The 22985-nt window shown below is 38.5% G+C and overlaps 1 protein-coding gene and 1 long non-coding RNA gene across 3 annotated transcripts in view; both read right to left on the bottom strand.

Annotated features, from left to right (window-relative positions):
* Nucleotides 1–18427, bottom strand: part of LOC138047216 (probable ATP-dependent RNA helicase DDX43) — a 29061-nt gene extending 10634 nt beyond the window's left edge. Inside the window, exons 1-16 of one of the 2 annotated variants that reach the window (XM_068893965.1) lie at nucleotides 17270–18427; nucleotides 13368–13423; nucleotides 13049–13181; nucleotides 11901–11934; nucleotides 10914–10999; nucleotides 10540–10621; nucleotides 9654–9757; nucleotides 9294–9349; nucleotides 9092–9145; nucleotides 8929–8993; nucleotides 8565–8675; nucleotides 7246–7319; nucleotides 3814–3881; nucleotides 3599–3699; nucleotides 2803–2890; nucleotides 1772–1831 (exon numbers count right to left, since the gene is read on the bottom strand). In XM_068893965.1, coding sequence (XP_068750066.1) covers nucleotides 1772–1831; nucleotides 2803–2890; nucleotides 3599–3699; nucleotides 3814–3881; nucleotides 7246–7319; nucleotides 8565–8675; nucleotides 8929–8993; nucleotides 9092–9145; nucleotides 9294–9349; nucleotides 9654–9757; nucleotides 10540–10621; nucleotides 10914–10999; nucleotides 11901–11934; nucleotides 13049–13181; nucleotides 13368–13423; nucleotides 17270–17696 — 1599 coding nt within the window. In that variant the 5' untranslated portion in view covers nucleotides 17697–18427. Of the gene's footprint in view, nucleotides 1–1771; nucleotides 1832–2802; nucleotides 2891–3598; nucleotides 3700–3813; nucleotides 3882–7245; nucleotides 7320–8564; nucleotides 8676–8928; nucleotides 8994–9091; nucleotides 9146–9293; nucleotides 9350–9653; nucleotides 9758–10539; nucleotides 10622–10913; nucleotides 11000–11900; nucleotides 11935–13048; nucleotides 13182–13367; nucleotides 13424–14871; nucleotides 15359–17269 lie in introns of those variants that run through there. The other variant, XM_068893966.1, reaches the window with a different exon arrangement.
* A 2649-nt stretch (nucleotides 18428–21076) lies between these two features.
* LOC138047218 (uncharacterized) lies at nucleotides 21077–22576 on the bottom strand. The gene is made up of 2 exons (XR_011131809.1): nucleotides 21990–22576; nucleotides 21077–21899 (listed from the first exon to the last, which is right to left on the bottom strand). It is a non-coding gene; the product is annotated as an uncharacterized lncRNA (long non-coding RNA).
* Between the last annotated feature and the right edge of the window lie 409 nt (nucleotides 22577–22985).

Below are 22985 nucleotides of genomic sequence, written 5' to 3' on the forward strand. Positions count from 1 at the left end.
GTCGAAGTATTGTTAACAAGTCTAGCGTGTGCTTGTTGTGAAGTCTGGAGTGGAATTACTACGTTCGTGTGAAATAAACAACTTCGTTGCGTTCTGACACTACGTTCTGATTAGACTGCAAACTATACCTACCACTTTAAAACATCGAACTCGTAACAATGTCATTCACCTCATCATTATTATGCAGCATTATAATCCTGGCTCGGATCCTGGCTCGGATCCTAGCTCGGATCCTGGCTCGGGTCCTGGCTCGGATCCTAGCTCGGATCCTGGCTCGGATCCTGGCTCGGATCCTGGCTTGGATCCTGGCTCGGATCGTAGCTCGGATCCTGGCTCGGATCCTGGCTTTATACTTAGTTTATCTCCGTGCAGGCCTGTCATTAACTTCCCATCATTTCGCCTGAGGCATTTTACCGTGGGAAAGTTACTTAAATTAGCTACATATATCTGCTTGGTAGGGTAACCCTCCAAGGAGTGCCAACTTTTTGCCATGTAAACACTTAAAGTAAAGTCGCCCTTCTAGAAGGGTCACCTTTTGTGGGATCGGGTTACTGTCAGATTACCGTGCATTATAACACTTTGCATACAATAAAACGATCATGAAAATATAAAATTATAAAATATTTTTAACAATACTGACCAATCATGCTGAAATGTATGAAGACTTTGTCCAAGATAACTAACATGGTCGGTCTTACAAACTTATGGGAAATAGCCGCTAAAATGGTACTCGTGTTATATAGTTTAAAATATTGTATCCAATATGCTTCAACAATACTTTTGAAAGATGAACGCAGATCGATAGTAGACCTTCAGGAGATCGATAGAAGACCTTCAGCAAACTCTTAAAATAGAAGACGCCAAAACGGTACTCATGTTATATAGTTTAAAATATTATATAAAATGTGCTTCAACAATACTTTTGAAAGATGAGCGCAGATCGATAGTAGACCTTCAGGAGGGCGATAGAAGACCTTCAGCAAACTCTTAAAATAGAAGACGCTAACCGTGGGAAAGTTACTTAAATTAATTCGGAGGGACGAGGTTGTTTGCAACACTTAATTTGGTTTGCCGTTTCGATTTCTTATCTTAGCTCTGACCTTCAGCAAACTCTTAAAATAGAAGACCTTAACCGGAAGCTTGAAATATCTATGCTTTACGAAGATGCCGCAAAATATGTACGCTTTACGAAGATGCAGCAAACTTTAAACCTTTTAAAAGATGAAATCTTTACGAAAACAGAATATCAGACCTCAGCAAACGTTTGAAAGATAAACGCCGAAGACACACGAATCACCACGTGGGTTAGCGCGGCAGAACGTAAGCAAGCGCCTCAAAGTGTGGCAAATGTGTGTCGAAAGAAATGCAACCTCAAAAAAGCCCCGCTTATAATTGCACAAGACACCCAATAATGCACAGAACTGACCCAACACTGATTTGGAGTTGCGTTCTCGTACCTCGAACGCAATAAAACGAAAATTAGCCGTTAGCTCCGAGATATGAATTAATTTTATTTTCCCGTGGCAAGAACACTTTACTTAAACTTCCTTTTCATGGTGATGACATACGTTCACTTTAAATACCATCAAGTAAATGAAATGAGCATTTGTCCTTGTCCCCCACGTACGGTACCTTAGTTGTACAAAACGCATTATTTTTTTATGTAGCTATTGGGTGTCAGATAATTTACAATAAGGGGACCTCGTGTCCTATTGTAATATACACCTACCTCAAAGTCAATCTCAAAATAAATAAATAAACGAGTTCATACCCTTTCTTTTTTATCAGCAGGATCTAGTACTTCAACAAGTTGAGTCACATTGTGACATGCCTACCAAAGAAAGCCAACACAATGATATTGTGTTATTCTAGATCCAAGATCTAAACCATTATTATTTTGCCTTTTTGTGGAAACCCTCATTCAACATGTACATGAAAGTGTACATGCTGTCCTTTCTTCAGGATTCGCCATGCATCTGGTTTAAGCAGATACCTACATGTATGCCGAAAGTCACATTCAACAGTTTTTGTAGTAACTGTTTTCACACTGTGTTTTCTTCAAGTGTTTACATCGAGTAGATAATATGAACCTTGTCACTAGTTCAAATTTTATAATAACCCATTGACGCCTGAGACTTCAAAGACTGTCCTCTGTCTAAAGCCAGACGATTTTACTAGTCAACTGGGCGCCTCCCTTAAAACAAAACAGTTGAACTTTACTTTCTCCTTAACCTATGCAAATTCCACAAAGTAAGAAGAAACAGCTGGGTCCAGTTGTCCAAAGCTCAATTTAGGTCATCCCGGATTGCAAGAAACTTCTCTTTCAGTTTACGTAATGTTTAAAAAACGAGCAGCAGTGTTTTATCGATAAAACACGTGCTGAGAGTTTCAAAAACATTCCACAACGAGTGTGTCCCTCTGGACTCAAAACAATGGTTCAAATTGTGAGAGGTGAATATTTGCATACCAGAAAAACAAGCTATGCCTTATCAGTATTCTCTGTATAAAGAATACTAACGAGGAGTGTTTTATCAGGATATAAAGCTCATACACGTGACGTTTTATCGGTATTTTGATAGGCTGTTAGGCTCACGAATTATTAATGAGTTTTTGAATTACAGATCAAAAATCTTGCCACGAAATTCTTAGTCTTCAATTTTGAGTCAGAAGTGTTGGAAATTGGATTATTAAAGCCTTTTTTGACGAGAAAAATTCAACAAGTGGGCCCTACTTAATAATAAAAAAAATAAACAGTAAAAATTTAAACCACAACATACAGACAGATGCGGTAGAAGTACTTGCATTTAAATCCAGCGAACCAACAAAGACTCTCACTGGATTCTTCATGTATTGATCGGCCATTCGCTGGACACCCTTTGGCCACGTTGCACTGAAAAAATAACAGCATCAACAAGAACAACTATTAGACCCAGAAAGTCCGCTTTTCACGAAAACAAACCAGTCTTTGAATGAAATAAATGTACATAATGTGCGAGTTATAGATGAGGAGATCCACATGGGATTTACCGTGACATGTCAATGGCTTGAAATGTAAAATTCATTTTCTAAACTCAACCAATACGAATTATGTACAGCAATACATTATGCACAGCAATAAGCACAAAAGACTGAAGGGTGCAGTGATGGCACAGTGGTGAAAGCACTCGCCTCCCACCAATATGGCCAGGGTTCGATTCCCAGACTCGGCATCATATGTGGGTTGAGTTTGTTGGTTCTCTACTCTGCACCGAGAGGTTTTTCTCCAGGTACTCCGGTTTTCCCCTCTCCTTAAAAACCAACATTTGACTTGATTTGTGTTGATTTCAGTTAACAGTGTCCCCGATTAGTGCTCCAGCACTAGAACGACTAGACACTTAAACAAAGTTCCTTTCTTTTTATCCCGTCTCAATCACTTTCACCAGTGGGTGTTTATCTTTTTCTGCACATGTTCATGGAACTTTCCAACCCTTGTACTAGTTTAACATTAACAACTGCATCGCTAAATGGAGGTTGAGTGCCTGGGATACATAAAATAAATGTCTATCTGCATATTTATCAATAAAAAATGTAGTACTGTAACCATTAAGGAGAATCACACCTGGTCATAATGGTCTGTCTGTCAGGTCTTATATCAAGGAGAATTTTTCGAATTTCCGGTTCAAATCCCATATCAAGCATCCTGTCAGCCTCATCAAGAACCTACGAGCATAAAACAATTAACAAAAGAGACAAGAGCTTGGAAAAATATAAACTTGATGGTAGTGCTTTCCACATTTCAAGCACAAAGAAGACAATAAAATTAATTATCCTTACCAAGTACGTAACACTTCGAATGTCGATGATTTCATTCATAAGGAGATCATTCAATCGACCAGGAGTGGCTGATGAAAATCAAAGTAAATTAAAAATTGAAAATTAATTTTACACTCCTAGAATTTTAATTGAAGTTGAGAGTAAACTTCAATTATCATTATGTACAGTAATAAAGTTTAAATCAAACGAAAGAGAGAATCACTTATTTAAACAAATTTTAAAGCAAAAGTTGTCTAGTATAGGCACCTGACATTTTCACGCGGTTTCAACAGGGTTCAAACTGAGGCAGCGTGGTCGAGTGGTTAGGGCATTGGGTTTGCATGCGGCCGCTCCAGGTTCAAATCCCGTTCTAACCTCTGTTTAGGATTTGTTTCGGGTTGTCCCGGATTCAACTCTACCACGCTTTGTACATGTAAATAGCCAATTGGTTGCCTCCTGCCAGTTGGGGTTGTTAATAATGTTTCTGTTAACTTTGAATTGTTTCTTTCACATTGTTAAAAGTGGGGTGCCTGTAAACTAGCTTGATAGCTAAGTGCATTCCCACTATAAACAAAGCATTTACTTTATTTACTTTATTTAAACCCATGACCTCTATGATGCTGATGCAATGCATGCTGGTGCAATGCTGGTGTAATGCTGATGCAATGCTGATCCACCAACTGAGCTACAGGGGGGTATGAAGCCACACAGTTGGGAGCGGGTCAATGTGTTGGGCTCATGTGTTCTCATAAAAGGACGTGATGAAAGAAATGTATATTATATATAATTGCAATCAGCAACACTGAATAAACGCAACAAGTTAATAAGCAAATGCAGGCACAATGAAAAATTCCTATTGAAGAACGTTAAGTAAATAGAAACGTGCATCACGAACAGTCATGTATGACTCGAAAGCTGTAAACTTCAATGAATAAAATCACTCTTGGTTATACACTGATGAGTGCAGGACATATTAAACGTCCTGTACGAAACAGATCTGTATGGAAACCAGAGGCAAAAGTATAATCGTGTCCTAGTTATTCATTTATAATCGTCCTACCGCATGGTATCGAGCACTCTTAGTACAGCAAATACAAACCCACTTTACGTATATATATACATGTATATAATTTTATTTGAAGTGCGGGCTATAGACGGAAGAGAGAAATCATTTTTGGGTTGTTTACTTTTCCTGGTACAGGCAATTACATTATAGAGTTCAGTACACCATTTCAGTATAATTACATACTGGTGATTGGTTGCACTTGAGGCAATAATTACGTAAGCAGTTTTTCAAAATGGCCGCCAGCCACTCCATCAAGGTGACAGATGAAGAAATCAACTGTTTTAAAGAAAATGCTTTTTTTTCCAAATATTCACCTATGATTGAAGTATGTAATTATACAGTGAAGCGCACTTGGTATTAGGGGGCTAATAAGCAAGTGCTGGAGATGCTAACTTGTCGAGGGTTCTGGGGAAAGTCTCTACCAGAAAATTTTTAAATCTTGAAGCTTGGAAATGCTACTTTCAGCATCTCGACGAGATATCAAAAAAATAAATGTGGATCAACCATAAAATGACAGATGCTTTACTTCTTATTTTTATTTTTTTCTTTAAGCCCCCCTGGCTCCCCCGTCCCTGTTATACTAAAACAATTATTCACCTCAGGCTCACTGAATATTTAACAATTAGACCCGTATCCCAAAAGGGCTATAGGTCAATAGCCCATGAGTCGAAGCTGAATGGGCTATTGACCCGTGGCCCTTGAGGGCGAAGGGTCTAATTGTTTTAGTACCACCCAACTAGTCGGACAGACAAGGCAATAATAAAGTTAGCAAATGCAAGTTGAAGAAATATTTATTTGGGAATAAAACGAAAGAAAACGTCACACTTTTTCACTACTCAGGGACTATTACTAATAGTCCTCTAGTGGCATAGCCAATCAAAATGCAGGATTTGTATTAGTCCGCTAGTTGGGTGATATTCATGGCTAATATTCACCTCTCCTTCGGTGATTAATAATGTAAAATATCCCCTGCCCCACCTGAGAGCAAGAATTATAGATTTTACTCCTGCTAATGCCACACGATTTTACTTGCTGATTCAAGGCACTTTACGTGCGAATGGGTTTAACTACAAGGGGTTTCAAAAACTTTTTGAATAAGAGACTGGCAATGGTGGAATAGGTAGCTCAAATACAAGAGTCTGCTTGCAGACAAACACAAGTCATGGAGGTAAGAGCTCCTACAGGTGGAGGTTGACCACTGGTAACCCCTGAAGTTCCATAATTATTGATGGGTTGAATGTATTTGCCTTACATGCTTTGTAGTTTAGGTTATTTTTGTCACAAGGCAGACAATTACAAAAAAAAAAAACGAGGATTTTCGGTGGCTAAACAATTGGGAAATCACTTCACTTGATATGCCTCCAAAGAATGAAACTTATGTACATGTACATGTCGCACACCAGACAGTTAACCCTTTCACTGCCATAAATGCCACTGACACTTACAGATTTTACTCTGTCTAACGCCAAATGATTTTACTCGTCAATGGGGAAGCCCTCAGCAGAGAAAGGGTTAACAACATGTAGGTTCGCTCAAAAGCTATACCCCCATTAAACCTTTCACCACCATAAATGTCACTGACACTTACATATCTTACTCTAATGCCAGACAATTTTACTTGTCAATGGGGAAGCCCTCAGCGGTGAAAGGGTTAATTTTTTACTTATCAATGACGGCTGGTTCAAGGATGACAGGGTTAGTACAATGTATACTTATGACTGTATAAGCTACATGTATGTATAGAGGACTTTTTTCCATGTTTACATAGCCTCAGCTAAACATGAGGGTGAGTTGAGAATTCTCCCAACTCCCGAGTGTTTAGATGAGGCTATATAAACAAGGAAACTAAAATAATTTGACAAATGAAGGAAAATGCTGATTTTTTTACTTCTTAATTGAAACAGATTTTCTTGATACTTGCTCATATTTCCTAGGTTCCAGCCAATCAAAACGCAAAATGTGACAACACATAACCAATCAACTTTCATGTGATGTCACAGCCTTATTTACATACTCTCACCTAAACATGGCTATTGACCAATGAGAGTGTGTGTACTATCCTAATAGCCCTTTTCCGAGTTGCTGCATGTCTCAGTTTCAAAGCGAGTCCAGGTGCACAACCATTCCAATGGAATTGAGTTGCATATTCTTATGCAAATCAAACTCATTTCCCTTTCAATAGTTGAGCACCAAGACACACTTTGAAACCAAGACAAACAGCAACTCGGAAATGGCCTATTATTTTATAATTGCTTTTCTTAAATAGCAACAGAACATTCAATTTTCATGGCAACCTTTTTTTGTTTAAGAACACTGACATGACTGCTTGGACGTCAAGTGAAAATGTTCTCTGTACTGCTCAATAAACAGTGTATACATGTACGTACCAATAACAATCTCCACTCCTTTCTGCACAACTTGGATCTGGCCCTTTCGGTTTCCTCCACCATAGACACATACGCTGCAAATTAAGAGTATTTTGAATGGCGTGCGTTTCTTAGAAGTCGTGTTCTGATATCAAAGCAATACATGTAATTATTCTTCTTCTGAGCAGTGCACTTATCCCTCTACTTCTAGAAGTGACCTTTGAAGATTTTATACTGGCTACTGCCACTTGGTTGTACTCCTCAATGAGGCAGCTCTCTAATGCATTGTCAGGAACATAATTTTTTTAAAGCTTAAGTATGGACACTTTCAGAGTCAGTGCCGAAAAAAAGCATCAGCTACATGTGTACATGGTACTTCACTCAGTCAGAGAAATAAATGGCTACTTCTTTTTCTAAAATGAAGTAAACCTACATGTAATTATTGAAATTCATTTTGACAGTGTCAGTTGTCCAAACATGACCATTAATTTTGCTTTTGAAATGCGAGTCACATTCTTTTAAAAATGGTACATGTATGCCAACAGACACCCCTTCTGGCCTATTCACCCCTTGTTGATACAGCCCCTTTCTCCTCTCAAGCCAGCAGCCAACATGATCAAATTTTATTAGGGAGTTTAAGAATCACAACGGCTACATGTACGGCAATAACAATGCCAAAAGCAGTAACATTATTGGTTAGAAGAAACAAAATGAGCGTGCTACACACATTTTTCAACATTTCTCTGCTGTATTTGTCAAAACTACGACGTGAAATGACCAAGTTTAAGGTTTTGACGACAACATGGACAAACTGCAGTGAATCTTTCAATCCGTCCATACCAATCCAGTTTTAGGACACTTTGCCCATATTGTATAATAATTTTTATTAAAACTGGATCATTGGATAATGCAATTCAAGAGTTTTGATTGGCTAAGCCATCATGGGTTATGAGCCATTATACCATGATCTACAAACACGGCAAGCATACGCGTGATATTTTTGGGCCTTTTTATTTTTATTGTAGTCTAGTTTTCTATATTTTGGGGGCGTTTTTAATAAAACAATTATTCCACTTGCGCTTGTTGGATATGAGATTCATGATTATAGCCAACTCGGCTATAATCGTTGGCTATCTGTCATCTCATATCCAACGCGCGCTCATGGAATAATTGTTAAAATTTTTAATAAACAAAATGGAATTTATAATCATGAAGTACTTAGAACAGATCAAACTTATACAACGTATTTTAAAGTGACATTTTCATCGCCATAGCTGTGGTGGTTTCTTAAACTCCCCATTGACACCACTGAGAGTATAGAGAAAATTCCAGCATGTTACCTTTTAATTCCTCTGTAATGGAATTTCTTCACTTCACTCTCTATTTGAAGAGCAAGCTCTCGCGTGGGTGACAACACCAACACAGTGGGGCCACCTCTTTGGTGGCGAGGTCTAAAATAAAAGCAAAAATGGCATTAATTTTAAAATGCTCAAAGTTCAACATAACTGTGGCAAAAAGTATACATCAATGAAAAAAAGTTGGGTACAAAGCCAACAGACATCACTGCCGCTGCAGGTGGCCACAGGAAATATGAGTTGGCTCTATTTGCCATCTACAGCAGCTGTAGATTTAGGTGTGCTATTTAAGTAACTTCCCAAAGCCACCTTTCTTTAAAAGTAATAATTTTACCCATGATTGGCTTACGTGTCTTGTCCATCAATGTGCAAAAATGCAGGTAGAAGGAACGCCAATGTTTTACCGGTGCCCGTCTGTTGCAAAAAAGGAAGAAAAAACAGGAATGGAGTAAATCATGAAATGGGGCAATTCCATTGGAAACAAAACATAAAATTATTAAACTTTACTTTACCTGAGCAATTCCTATAAGATCCATGCCAGACATGACTACTGGCCAGGACTGGCACTGAAAGAATTAAAGCAGAAAAAATATCTATTATAAGTTATTCTTGGATAAGCTGCTATTCCCATGGAATAGAAATAATAATTCTAGAAAAATGGAGTGATCATGGAGTGTAAATAATGCCATGGGAAACCAGTCATTACAAATGTACCTGTATAGGTGATGGTTTCTCAAATCCTGCTTTGTGGATCTCATCCATAATCTCAGCTGTAAAGGACATAAAGACTGAGTATGTACGATGATGACGGAAAAACTAATAAAATGCTCGTACAATGTGCAGCTTTGCGAGACTTCAAAGTGCTTGAAAACTGAAGCCTCAAAGTAATCATTAAAAACGGTTGGTGAGAGTGTTTTACAGCTGTAACAGACAACTTGCTGTTACAGTGAGACTTTAGTCCAGTTCTACTGTACATTTCAGTTCTACCAGTGTTCATGTGACCCAAAATAATAACAATAAACATTAATTTTTGTCTCCTCATTATATTCAATAAATCAAAAACTCAGGACTCACGAAAATCAGCATAAGCTTCACCAAACGTTCTGATGGGATTGGGAATAGCTCTGTCTTGAACAGAGTCTCCATAATTGTCCACCATGATGTTGTTGTTGTCAGACCTGTTTACACAATGTCATAGGGACAAGAAATTGCATGTATTAACTCACTATTCCATAAAGGATAACAAAATTAATGTTTTCATCAATCAATCTAAGGGTTTATATAGAAAAAACAAATTCCACAAGTTTGACATAATTAATTATGAACATCGTCATCATCACCACCACATTTATTTGCCTTTTAATCAAACTCGAAAACAATTATAGCATTATCAATTATAGGGAAGAAGAAACCTCAACTGGACAGGTCAATACCTTTTACTAAAAGAAAAATATTATGTACATGTACATGAAAATCATACAAAAATGTTTGGTTTTATCAACGGAGTTGATGTAACTTGGCCACCGTACAGAGATTCTAAAAGCTGACGTCTCAAGCGTTAACCCTTCGTCTAACCCAAAATTCCTCGATTCGCTCTGACGAAAGGGTTAACGCTCGAAACGTCAGCTTTTAGAGTGGCCAATTTACATTATCAACTCCATTGATAAAACAAAAAATTTTTGTATACTACATACTTCCCCACAGACGCAGCACCACAGTTTCTTTAGATACTAACCCCTTCATACATGAAAATCAGTAGGTCTGCATTGATGTCACAAGTACATGTATAATACATAATTATGTAGTTTACAATGCTCACATTATAGTATTCTATTATAATTATGCTTTGTCTCTAGTTAACTTTCCAAATCTAATCCAACACTGGTGTGAGTGCTTTTAACATTACAAACAAGCAAGCATAAACAGTTCATGTACATGAAGAATAATTTTATTCTTGTACCGAAATTTTTCTACTTCTTCTTCATCCATGTTTGCTACTGATGCATGTTCTTGATAGAATATTTTCTTGATTGCTGGCAAGTCTGGTTTTGAAAAAAATACAGCTTACAATAACGCAGATTAGAAAATCTAAAAAGTTAAAGAAAAAAAGGCCAGAACAAAAAAAAAAAGGATACAAAAGAGAGGTAAATATACATGTACACGGTATACCTAAATATCCCTTAACCCTTTGATGTCCAAACCGGCCTAAACCGGCCAGACTTAGTATTTGATGATGCTCCACCACTGTGGTCTTTTTCTTCTGAGTGACTTCATTCTTAGTATTTTTCTTTTGAGCTCCAAGACATGTGTTCCATCATAAACTAAGCTGCTTACCTGCCCATTTGGCTGCCTCTCTTTCTTCTTTTTCTTCACGAAGTTTTGCCCATGGTATGGGCTTAGGAGGTGGTGGGGGTTCATGCCTTTAGGAAAAAAAAACCACTTGAGGTTCAGTTAAATTACATGTACATTGTAAACAACAATGTACTTATTCAAAAAGGAAAACATTTACTTTTCTCAACGAGATTTGGTTATATTGAAGCATAAAAAGAAATAAGTAGTCACCACAGCCCATTCCTAACAGGATAATTATTTCTTTTTTTTGGATAATACACAGAGATGAAAATATAAGATTTTATGGTGGGAAGGAGTGGAACTTACATTTAGGCTTACAGTCTTGCAAATAAAATAGATGCAATAACATGGTTTTTTTAGGAGGTAAATTCCTACAGAAAAGATATTAAAATGAATGTATTATTTGCAGTGCAAGCTACAGACAAAAGAGGGGGTCACTTCTCCCTTCTACCTATAGCCCACATTTCAAACAATAATATTATACATTCATTTCATCTGTCGAGTCCTTCACGGGAACAAATGAGCCCAAAACTTGACAGGCTCCCAAATGAGTGGCTTCATACAGTAGCTCAGTAAATTTTGGTAGAGCACCGCACCAGCACCACAGAGGTCATGGATTAGATTCCCATTGGAGCCACCTGAATTTTTCAGATGTCTATAGGAGACAATAATACGGCTTAAATTGTTCAGATAATGTTGTAGAAAAATATAATTATATCAATGATGCAACTCAGTTTATGGCCTTACAAGCAAAAGCTGGCTTGAACCCTTTTGCGTCCAAACTGGCCTAAACCGGCCAGACTTAGTAGTTTACTCTGTCTAACGCCAGACGATTTTACTCGTCAATGGGAACCTCTAGGAGACAATGGGTTAAGGCATTTACAGTATAACTGCTTGAGATACACCTTATGCAATCTGCTTGTGATTACGGAATCCTAATGTAGTACAAAAGACATGTATGTACTGCACCTTTCAGAAGTATCACTGTTCTCCATGGATAAACCTATGAGGGAGAAAGGCTATCAAAGCAAGAAAAAAAAGGAAGCAAACAGTGGCATGATGCTTGGGATTTAACCTTTGTGCACCAGCATTACCCAGTATTATGGAGGTAGGGATAGCTTTTCTGACCTAAACATGCAAAAGTGCCACTTGAACCTTCGGGACTTCTCTCTCTCCACTGACTTTCCTTTAGTTACTGTAGGTTTATTACCCGAAACACAGAGGCCCAAAAGAGGAAGGGTAGAAATAAAAAAGATTACTTGCTTCCAGTAAGAGCTTTAGAGTTGTATAACTATATTATAGAGACAATACTGATCCAAGCTGGAGTAATATTTTCATCACCGACAGAAATTAAACTAGAATTCTCTGGACAGTTGGAAGAATTAACATTGATACAGTTGAACTCTCGAAATCCAATACTACAATTAGCTGAGGGGTGTTTGCAATACAAAAACTAAGACCCCTTGTAAACAGTGGAAATTACAAGAAAGAAATCACAATTAAATTTATTTCATTTCCTCATTGTAATAAGCTGAGAAATAAGCTTGCAAGTGAAGCAAATGAGGCGAAATTTACAGAAAATAACTTTTGTCCTTCATGTAAAACTATTTCAGTCCCCTATCAGACATAATAATAAGATTGACCATCTATGGCACCCATTTATTGTTTGTGTGGCGTATGGCTACATTGCGGACTTGTTTTGATACTGGAAGTAGAATAACAAGTGTGTGCTGACAAAATAATTTGTTTATCACACTTTTAGTGGTTACACCCAAAAGGTTAACAGACTGAGTTTCTTGTTATATTCGAAAGACTCTATCTTTAATTAGTTTCCGTACCAATAAGTAAGCATTGACGAATGTCACTATTTTTGTTTCTGTCACACAACATTCAAGCATGTCATGGCAGTGTGTGTCCGTTTAAATTAAACCATGTAAGGCAACAACATCCAGTGCCCAAATCTCTGACTTCCCCAAGTTTCTTTCCCGTAAATTTCCACTGCTTAAAAGGCATCTTAGCTTTCAAAAACTAAGACCACAGGGTCTTAGGTTTTCGAGAGTCTTAGTTTTTGTAACACTCATTAGCTGAACAATTCAAATGATTACATAGTACAGTACCTCCCATATTGTCAGTAAGCGATGATTCTGGATGGACAATCTTTTCAATAAATTCTTTGGCTTTCTTTAGTGCATCCTCGCTGCCAGATATTTCAACTGGAGTTTCTGAATAAGTAGCTTCATCATTTTTTATCTGAATGAGTAAACAAATCATAATCTTTCCCAAATTAAAGATGAAACCAATGGATCTAGAAAGTGTGACACACTGTTGCATGAAGTAAGCAGTAAAGTGAGACGAATTATTGAACCATCAACATCATGCTAATTACCGGTAGTGACACTAAAAAAAACTAAGTATGTACAATCCATGGACATGTACCTTAATGTAGGCTCCACTTTGGTCTTGTATTTCCCTAATCTTCTGACCCCCTTTGCCTGAAAGTGAAGTTTATACTTGCCAAGTTATTATTCATTTTAACTGATTATATGATCCTAAGATGGTGTCAGCCAAGCATACTATTAATTTTGTTGAAAAGTAACAATCTACTTAATCAATGTTGAAGTTCCATGGTGCACAGAAATGACTCTTAGGGAACATTAGCATCAGTCACAATTTCCCATAAGTGGGTCAATTTTCAAGCATCAAGTCCCCCTTCCCAGAGTCCCAGTTGTGATTCATGATGAAAAGGCAGTGAAGGAATACAATAATAACATGTATAATAATAACAATCCTTATTATTCATGAATGGTCTTGATAACACAAGTGTTACTAATATTTATAAAAATCCAACCACACTTTTGAGTTTAAGTAACATGTTTCGATGTTTCAAACATCATCGTCAGCCATAGTGAGTGTAACATTAAAATTATTACAAGATGATCCATACATAATTATGTAATAACTATCAATACAATGACTATTAATCTGGAGATTAAATGTTTAGCATTACACTTTTAACTTTTACCACTACAATATGTTGGTTGTGTTTTCTATAATATTGTTGTTTAGTTTGAATTTACCTACTTGTAACAAACACTTAATCTACAAAGAACCATTGTATTGATAGTTATATATCTATAAGGTTGCAATAGTAGCAAGAATGATAAATACTGTAGGAAACAGACAACTTTTTTGAAAGACATGTCTGTTTCCTACAGTAGTTATATATCTACAGATTATCTTGTAAACATTTTAATGTTACACCCACAATGGCTGATGACGAGGTTTGAAACATCAAAACATGTTCCTTAAACTCAAAAGTGTGGTTGTATTTTTAAAAATATTAACTGTTATTAGTAAAAATAGAACTGTAACCAGGATAATGCATCTTGAAGTAAGAAATGTTCTCTGGTTAAAAGGTTAAAAATATAAGCTTTCGGCTATCAGTCTATAGCCTTTAATGAATGAAAAAAGTTAGCACGCAGATGGAAATATATACGAAATGGAGTGCGAAAAAATTTTTTAAAAATAGAATACAAAAAATGTGTGAAAAAAGCTAAGAAATAAAATGGAGATGAAGTCTAATTACAGTAAAATGGAGTATTGCCTAGGCAACGGTTTTGAGTTATTATCCACGTCAACGGTTTTAGCTGTGTGCCAAGATTCTAGTGTTTTTCGAACGCGGTAATTGCCTTTGTCAATAACGCAAGCATTATCATTATTAGCATTACTTTTTTTTCGCACTCCATTTCGTAATTATTTACATCCGCACACTAACTTTTTTCATTCGTTAAAGGCTATAGACTGATAGCCGAAAGCTTATATTTTTAACCTTTATAACCAGAGAACGTTTTTTACTTCAAGATTAATTGTCATTATTGATCATCAATATATTATAATTATAATACCAGTGTATTAATTATGAATGGCAGATATTAACTACCGGCAACTTTTAAGGATGTCCAGTCTTTAACCCAGTGTACAGTGTACATTGTATTCGCTCCATGTCATTTCCCTCCGCTGTTTCCCCACATCTACCATGAAATTAAAAGGACCACAACATGCAAACAATGAATTATCATTGCAGCTTGAACCGTGCCTTCCACCTCTGCGACCTGGGTTCAACCCTCGGTGGCGAGCTCGTATGTCGGCTACTCCGGTTTTCCTCCTTCATCAAAATCAACTCTCAGTCAATTACAGGTACATTGGTTCCCGCTGCGGGCAGATACATGTACTCCCGATTGGGATAACCTCTGATATCATTCCCTTTCATTGAATTGAATGAATAAAGACTTTGGCATTACCATGCCATTGTGATCCTATTGTAAACCAATCATTAGACATTTTCACAGTTTCTAGGTGTATAGCATTAAGACTAATTAATTTGAGCGTGTGTTACTGTGCACAACAAGGTTACATGGAGCTATGGTATTCAACAAACCAGACCTCAAATTGCATTCTGACACATAGGACTAGATGAGACAATGTTAGTGATGGCTACCCTTTGGTGTCGGCTCAGCTCCTAAGGAGTTCCAGATGAAAGTGCAAGTCTGAGCTGGTAGAAGGGATGTCCACAGTATGTACAATAGTTGTTAACGTAGAAGAACGTGATTTCATTGCCATCAGGTGAGGAACCATAAAATTATTGAAAAAGATGTTGATGGTTACGAAAAAGCACTCATTAAGTTCCTAAAACACTGCAAAACACTGACAAGCTGGCCCTCCATGGTCCCAATTTCATTGGACACATACCGGTAGCCACTGGAAGGGGCTTGCATGTTGACGAAGCTACAGTAAGGCATACTGTATCAATTGCCACAATGCCAGAAGCAACTAACAAGGCCTGAGTCAAAAGACTGTTGAAACTTGCACAGTACATACACCACAATGTGCATATTCCAGCCACATCTTTCTGACCTCGCCAAGCCACTGAGAGATCTCACTCAAGACAACATGCAAGAGAGGCTGAGGAGGAGACCCAGCAGCAGCATTAACCCTTTCAGCCCCGAGGGGTTCCCCATTGACGAGTAAAATCGTCTGGCATTAGACAGAGTAAAATCTATAACTGCCATTTGGCACCATCGGGGCTGAAAGGGTTAAGGGAGGTCCTTCTTAACTACAAGCCTGTTTGCTAAGAAGGAAATTCTGCTAGCGAATTGTCAGCAGTGTTCTCCTGGGACAAGTGCCCCTGCCAATTAATTATTCAGACAACAAAGGAACTGCTCAATCAGAGATTTTAACGTGAAACATACAGTAACTTCTTGAAAGTGGAACAATAGCGTTAAACAAAAGCTTTTGACAATGGCCTCCTCATTTCTGAAGTAGTGAGCGTACCGGTACCGAAGAAAGACTCTTCACTGTCATGCACGGCAGAGGGCTAATTAAATATTCAAGTTAAAAACAACAATGCGGGCACAAAGCAACTGATTGATATCACGAAACTTACAACCCTAGGTACAGCTGTAAACATATTTTTTCAAAAGTATGCAAAATAATTCAAAAGAAATTGAATGAAGAAATTTGCATGCCTCACCAGAGTTTCTGACAAACGCGAAAAATGATGCTGATGAAAACTTACAGTAAAATAAAACCCGTAAAAGAGACCTAAGAGACAAGGGAAAATTAATCATATGAAAACTCCTTTGTTTTCTCCACTCAAGAGTCTAGAAAATTTCTTGAAAGCCCTCAAACATCTCGAAACTCAACTAGAGCCTCGATCTCCAAAGTTTTCAAGAATCGAGGATCAAGAATCAAGTTTCTCGGATCGAGCTTCGAGGGACTGTCAACTAACAGTACTGTACGTGTACAGGTATCCACATCGAAGCTTGAGTACTACTGTGGTCTGCAGTCCTGCAGTCCGGAATTTACTACGCATGATTACACAATGTGTGTGTCTGTTTATGCAAATTAGATGACTGTGGGACTGTGGTGGACTCTACAGAAGCCGAATTAAAGCCCCACAGGGGTTCACTGGGGAAACTGACTGGCTGTGCACACACTTTTGTGATGACTTTGCCAGCTGTTTTCACCTTTTCTGCTCACTTTATAGGGAAGATATTGTTGACGTCACCTATTGTCATTGATATGCCAACCAGACCCTCGTTGGCTGTCAAAACAAAGGGTCTTTTGTTCCCGTAATTGGCACATTTGAATAACAACAGCAATGTTTGTAAACAGATACACGTATCCTCCCTATTATATCGATTTCATTCAAAATGCCCAGCTTCCAAACACTGTTGACTTCCTGAGCAAAATCCAAATGAAACCCTTGGCTCCACCCCACCGTTTATACCCTTCCCCAACCCTTCAAGAGATGAAATGAAATTGTCATATTAACTGACCAATAATGTAGCGAATGTCATCCGAAGGAACCATCATCACCGTGGATTGCCTCTCTCGCCCTTGACCTGCACGAGTGCGACCAAAGCCTCGAGAAATTTCTCTGTTTCCTCTGTCCCTCCAGTTGCTGTGACCGCCGCTTTCCTCCGTTTCTCCACCCCGCGCGAACTTTTGGCGTTGAAAGCCGCCTACCTCTCGACCACCACGCGAATTCCCGTTCCTATAGAATCCATTCCTATCGTCTGGGCTGTAATTGTCATTTCGACCGAAGCGATCACCTCGTCCACGTCCAAATCCCGGTCTTCTGCTTGACGTGTCTGAAAAACTATCACCGTCGCCGACCTTATCATACCATCCCCTTCCACGTGGTGGAACGTAAGCGGTCTGAGAATTTCCCGTACTTTCATCCTCTTCTTCCCAGTCACTCATTTTCTTGGCTTTAGCAAGGTCTCAATAGCAGCCAAGTTCTTACAAGGTTAGAAATTAGTCGAAAATCATACTTCGACCGAATGCCGCCGACAAGCCGCCATGTCTGTTTTCCAGCACACTAAGGCGTGTGGGTAATTTGTTCCCAGTTCTTTGGGCCTGCACCGGGTCCCGGCTGATAATTTCAGGCGTGAGTGTCTCATCGGTCTCATGGGGTGTTTCTAATTCTTCGCTCCTCTAAAGGGGGTGATATCAAAATGGATCTAGCCAGGAAAAGGTCATGGGTTACTAGTTTAGCTGGTGCTGGGATTAAAATTGGTGGCTCTTCGGTAGAATACAATAAATCCTCAAGTAATGATTTGTTTTCGCCTAGTCTTTGCATTAAAGGAAAATGACAATTTAAAATTGACTGCTCAATCTCCATTGGTATAATGAATAAAGCTAAAGCTAAGGCACCCGCAAACGAGGAAACCGATCTGCAATGAGGAGAAATTCTCTTTTTGTCCAGGGCCAATTTAAATGAATTTGTCCGACTCGACAAAAATTATTTGCCCTGGCACATCCGCACTGCTTGTTTACAGCCTGTCGACACTTAAAAGAAGAAAAAAACACCAACAACAGATTAAAACCGGAACTTGCCAATGACGCCTGTCATGAAAACAAAAGAAAGTGACACGGAGAAAAAATTTGTAAGGGTCCGAGGCATGACAGCGGTTCCTTTGATAAATTTGTCCGAGTCAAGATATTTTGTCCTGCAGGACAAACCATCGGCACTGATAAAAGTTATGTCTTGATTTTTTGGCTAAAACAAACAGTTTTTTCCTCAGTGCGGATGGACCCATTGATGCGGAAACATGTCGAGGAAGCAAATGTTTCCCCGTTTGCGGCCCCAGGAAACGTTTGTCGCGGAAGCAAAAATGTTATTTTCAGAAACAGTTTGCTTCCTCAGCAAATGCTTCCTCGTTTGCGCGCCTGGAAAGCATTTCGGGAACACTTTTTCCGCGGCATTGCTCAGTATTAGAGTGTTGTATAGTGCAATGTCACGGTCGTGAGATCGAGTCTCATTTCAAGTCTTTTTTTTTTTGGCTTCTCCCTCGTCTTCTCTTTTTAACAGCGACGGTTTCGCTTAAAAAATCAATTCATGTCCGCACTCCCAATATTTGTATTTTATAAGTTTTTCCCTCCAGAATAGAAAAATGTCAAAGTAAATTTTAGCACACAGACATTTCATGGTCAAGATTTTGATTGAATCATGTGCGCCACGCGGTTTATTGGATTTGCTGCATGCGCGTGATGGCTACAAGAGCGCACTTGTCACAAAGACAATTTTTCTAATGCAAGGGCCAACTCGGAAGTCGCCTCCTTTGTGAAGGTATTAGAGAGCTTTAGATTCTAGGACGAAAACGATTTTCTCACAGATCAGCAGTGAGCACGCTCAAACTAGTGTCATTTTGGCGGGAAAAACGTGTTACCGCCGTCATTTTAGTACAAGGTTTTGCATTTATGTCGTCATGTCAACACAAGTCAACAGCAGGGTAGCAGTTTTGCCATTTTTCGATCAGGAAAAAGGCTCAGGTAACAGGAATAAGAATAACTGAGCAACCTATTCATCGTACGGGTTATAAATTGTATAATTATTTTCGCTAAAAACGGCCAGTCAAAACCGGCGTATTTGTTCTCGTCCTAGAATCTAAAGGCCCCTAATACCGTCATAACAGCTTTGAACAAGAAAAACTGAGTAGTAGCAACACAGATGTGTGCGCCGCGAAGCCCAACAGCTTCTTCTTTGTTTATCTTGAGATGAAACGTTTCTAACAGGAGCTGACTCAAATTGCGACATTGTTAGGTTATATTTGGAATATTTAGAAACTTGGGGCGGATTTTTTGACTGATAAAAATATGGAAATTATCTGGACAACATTTTTGGAGCCTATTTCGGAGACTATTTGGATTATCGTAATTCAATTGAATCCTAATATCGAAATTAAGATGGTCTTTAAACCTCATGAGCAAAAACGTTGACCCTGACCAAAAGCCCGGTACTGGCTCCGCACAGCATGAATACGTGTCAAAAACCGCAAGGATAGAATGCCAAGGTCAAATATTGCAACAGTGATAAGTGAGATTAAGTGCCATGCGCAGAAACATTTCGCACTGTTCCGTGGACGAGGCACGTAGCTACCTTTCTAAAGTACGTGCAAAGCCTGGAAAGTTCTTTCAAGTCAGAATGGTTCGTTACATCCCTCAGTTGATCTAATTAGTAAATTAATGAAGTCATTATGTAATTGGTAGCGTATTTGTAACGTTTGTCATTGCACATTGCATAGTATCATGCACGATGTGACGAGTGTTTATTCTTCGTAGCACGTTCTTTTCTGTTAAACTAGTCACAGTTACAAACTAACCGTGCAAGAATGTACAACAAAACCACAGCACCACCAAGGTGAAGGGGGTACTGCACCGATATACGTGTTAACTATTCTGTCTGTTTACGTTTCGAAGCACGTTTTTTTTTTCAAATTAGTCACAGTTAAAATACTAGCCGTGCAAGCCGATGTACACACAGCATCACCAAGGTGAAGGGCTTACCGAACTGAGATTAACTATTCTGTCAATGTCTCGAAAATCAAGGCGTGGAAGCATAGTAAGTAGCACAAAATTGGCTTAAAAGAACAAGAACGAAAAAAGAGAATTTGAAATTTGAGACGCCGAGGGTAAAACGCCATGAACAAAGAGTTGCTCTGTAATCCGTTTACTAGCCGGAATAATACCATCGGGTTTGCACCCAGAGGTTTTCTCAAGGTACTCCGGTTTCCCCTCTCAAAAACCAGCATTTGCGTTATTTGTTAATTTCAGTTTACAGCGTCCCCAATTAGTGCTCCAGCGCTAGAACGACTAGAAACTTAAATAAAGTTCCTTTCCTTTTTTTTTCCCTTTTTTTGATTGACAAGGAGCGATGACGCTGTCGGCAGAAGTGCAGACTCACAATTTTTTATTCAATTATCCCAGCAACAATAATCCACTCAAATTAAATCACGGAACAAATGAGTGGATCTTGCGAATTATCGAATTATCACCCAGCGACGTCGGAATAATTTCATTTCCGCAGGATTGGCACTAAAGACTGCCGAAAGTAACTTAAGAAGTGCAGTGTTGCTTTGCTCACGAACGTTACTGTGCAAGCTGATGGTTTGAGACAAAGAAAGTTGGCCACGGAAAATGGGATCCACTTTACGCCTTTTTAAAGCTGGATAACCCAGCTACATTTGCAGATCTTTCTTCGACTGCTCTAGAGAGCACAAATGTAAACATTTTCTTTTTGCCTTAATCTGTCAAAGAAATTACGTAACAAATGAAAGGGATACCGGAGAAAGTAACGAAAATGCAATTATGTTTTTTATTAGGGTAACCAACAAAGTGACACATATAGCTCTTAACAGTAATTTCCCCACCATTTACGCGAAGAAACTGAAATGAAACAGTACGAAAACCAAGGCAGGGCGTTCACATTGATCTATGATTTCAGTTCCACAGGGACACCCTAGGTAAGATTTCGGGAATATCTGTTTGGACGAACTGTTGACTATAAATTTCGCATCTTTCGCTTGGCGATCTCCTGGTCCTTTCGAGGTGTGTCGTAAACAATCAAGTTAATGGGACATCACCTAAAAAATTCGCAACCAAAGGAAAATGGTTCCTTACGTTTTCGGAGAGGCTATTTTGCCCAGGATTTCGCCATCTTTGGCACTCGAAAAGTTCAGCCACTAGCATTTTCGAGAAGCAAACAGTTAGGGATACAGATCAAAGTTTTCTAACTCATAAATATGTCTTAATTGCCGCTATCCATTGCAAGGAACTCAGAAATATCCCTCTAAGGCTTCAAGTTGAAATTCGTCGTTGGGTGTTCCTGCATGATTTCCAGTGATCATGAATGCATGCCAAAATTCATTCCGTCTAGTTACGAAGATCGTTCAAAAGTTTCCGGAATCTGCCGTTCGTGTAAGACTGGGCTTTTTATTAAAATAGTTTTTTGCAATTTTTCTAGCTAGTAACAACCCTGGGGATTTTAAAACTACCAACAAATGGTCAGCACCAACCACGCTTTGAGTTACATTGGCTCTCGGTCGGTAATCAATTCATAACTTCTGTTGGAATCAGACTAATCCTTTTTCATGTCCACTTAATTCATTAGTTCCAATATCTCGTCTAACAAAGAGAGGTCAAAGAAGGTGTTCACATGATCAAAAATGGTGACAAATAACAAAGATAGACGATAAAGAATCCTGGCATATTTACCCTGACTATACCTTAAGCAGTCAGCATATATGCAAATAGAAAGGATGTTCTTCGTGCAGATGAACTGATCGAGTTGAGTAAGCAAATGAACTGAGCTCGTGTATCACAACTACAACCTCATTTCTTTAGCAATTTATTAGTCAATTGGCGCGATATCTGCGGCCACTCGAGATTTCGTTCTGCCCGCCGCCTTTCTTTCTTGTGGAAATCACTGTCACGATCATCAGCACATAAGGAGAATTCATCTTTTGATCGTAGTCACGAACGCATCGAGTGAATAAATTTTCAACAAGTACGGCTGCAACTGCTGCCTGCTCGTTATATAATTATAAAGATAAGAATTCGCAGAGTCATATTAGCTTTTATTTATTTGCTCGTTAGCTTTGTTTGACAGGTAAACTATGACCTGAACTTGAAAAAAAAATTCAAATACGTAACACAAAATTTGAGTCCAATGTTTGGTTAACTCAGTTGAAAGCTGAACAGGGAAATAAAGAAAAATTAATCTTTCCAGCTAATAATAGCATCTTTATTGTCCCCGAAACGAAGGAACTAGATTTAGTAGTTGGGTTTTTTTTTTTCATTTCCTTTTCAGCTTCATCAAGCAGAACCAAACGTAGCAGAGTGACAGGAACTGCTTGGGCAATCACGCACATTTGGCTGCCAACACGAATCAAGGAACATAAGTTTGTTGATGAAAAAAATAAAAGCTAGGATGAACAAAGTAGGAGAGTGTAAGAAGCACTTTCCAAATCGCAAAGTCATAACACATGTTGTTCTAGTAAACAAGCCGACTCTTCCACCATAGCGGAAACATCTGAGATGTTTCTCACATTGAGTTTGTACATTTATTAAAAAAGAAAAGGAAAATAAAACAACAGATTTATAGAGGACGTGATTACAAATGCAGACGTACCAATACGACGCTTACATTTAATAGATAATCACACATTTCCAACAATGGCACAAATACTGAAAAAAAAAAGGAAATTCATA

Source organism: Montipora capricornis, chromosome 4 (assembly GCF_036669925.1).
Source record: "Montipora capricornis isolate CH-2021 chromosome 4, ASM3666992v2, whole genome shotgun sequence".
Taxonomy (NCBI): Eukaryota; Metazoa; Cnidaria; class Anthozoa; order Scleractinia; family Acroporidae; genus Montipora; species Montipora capricornis.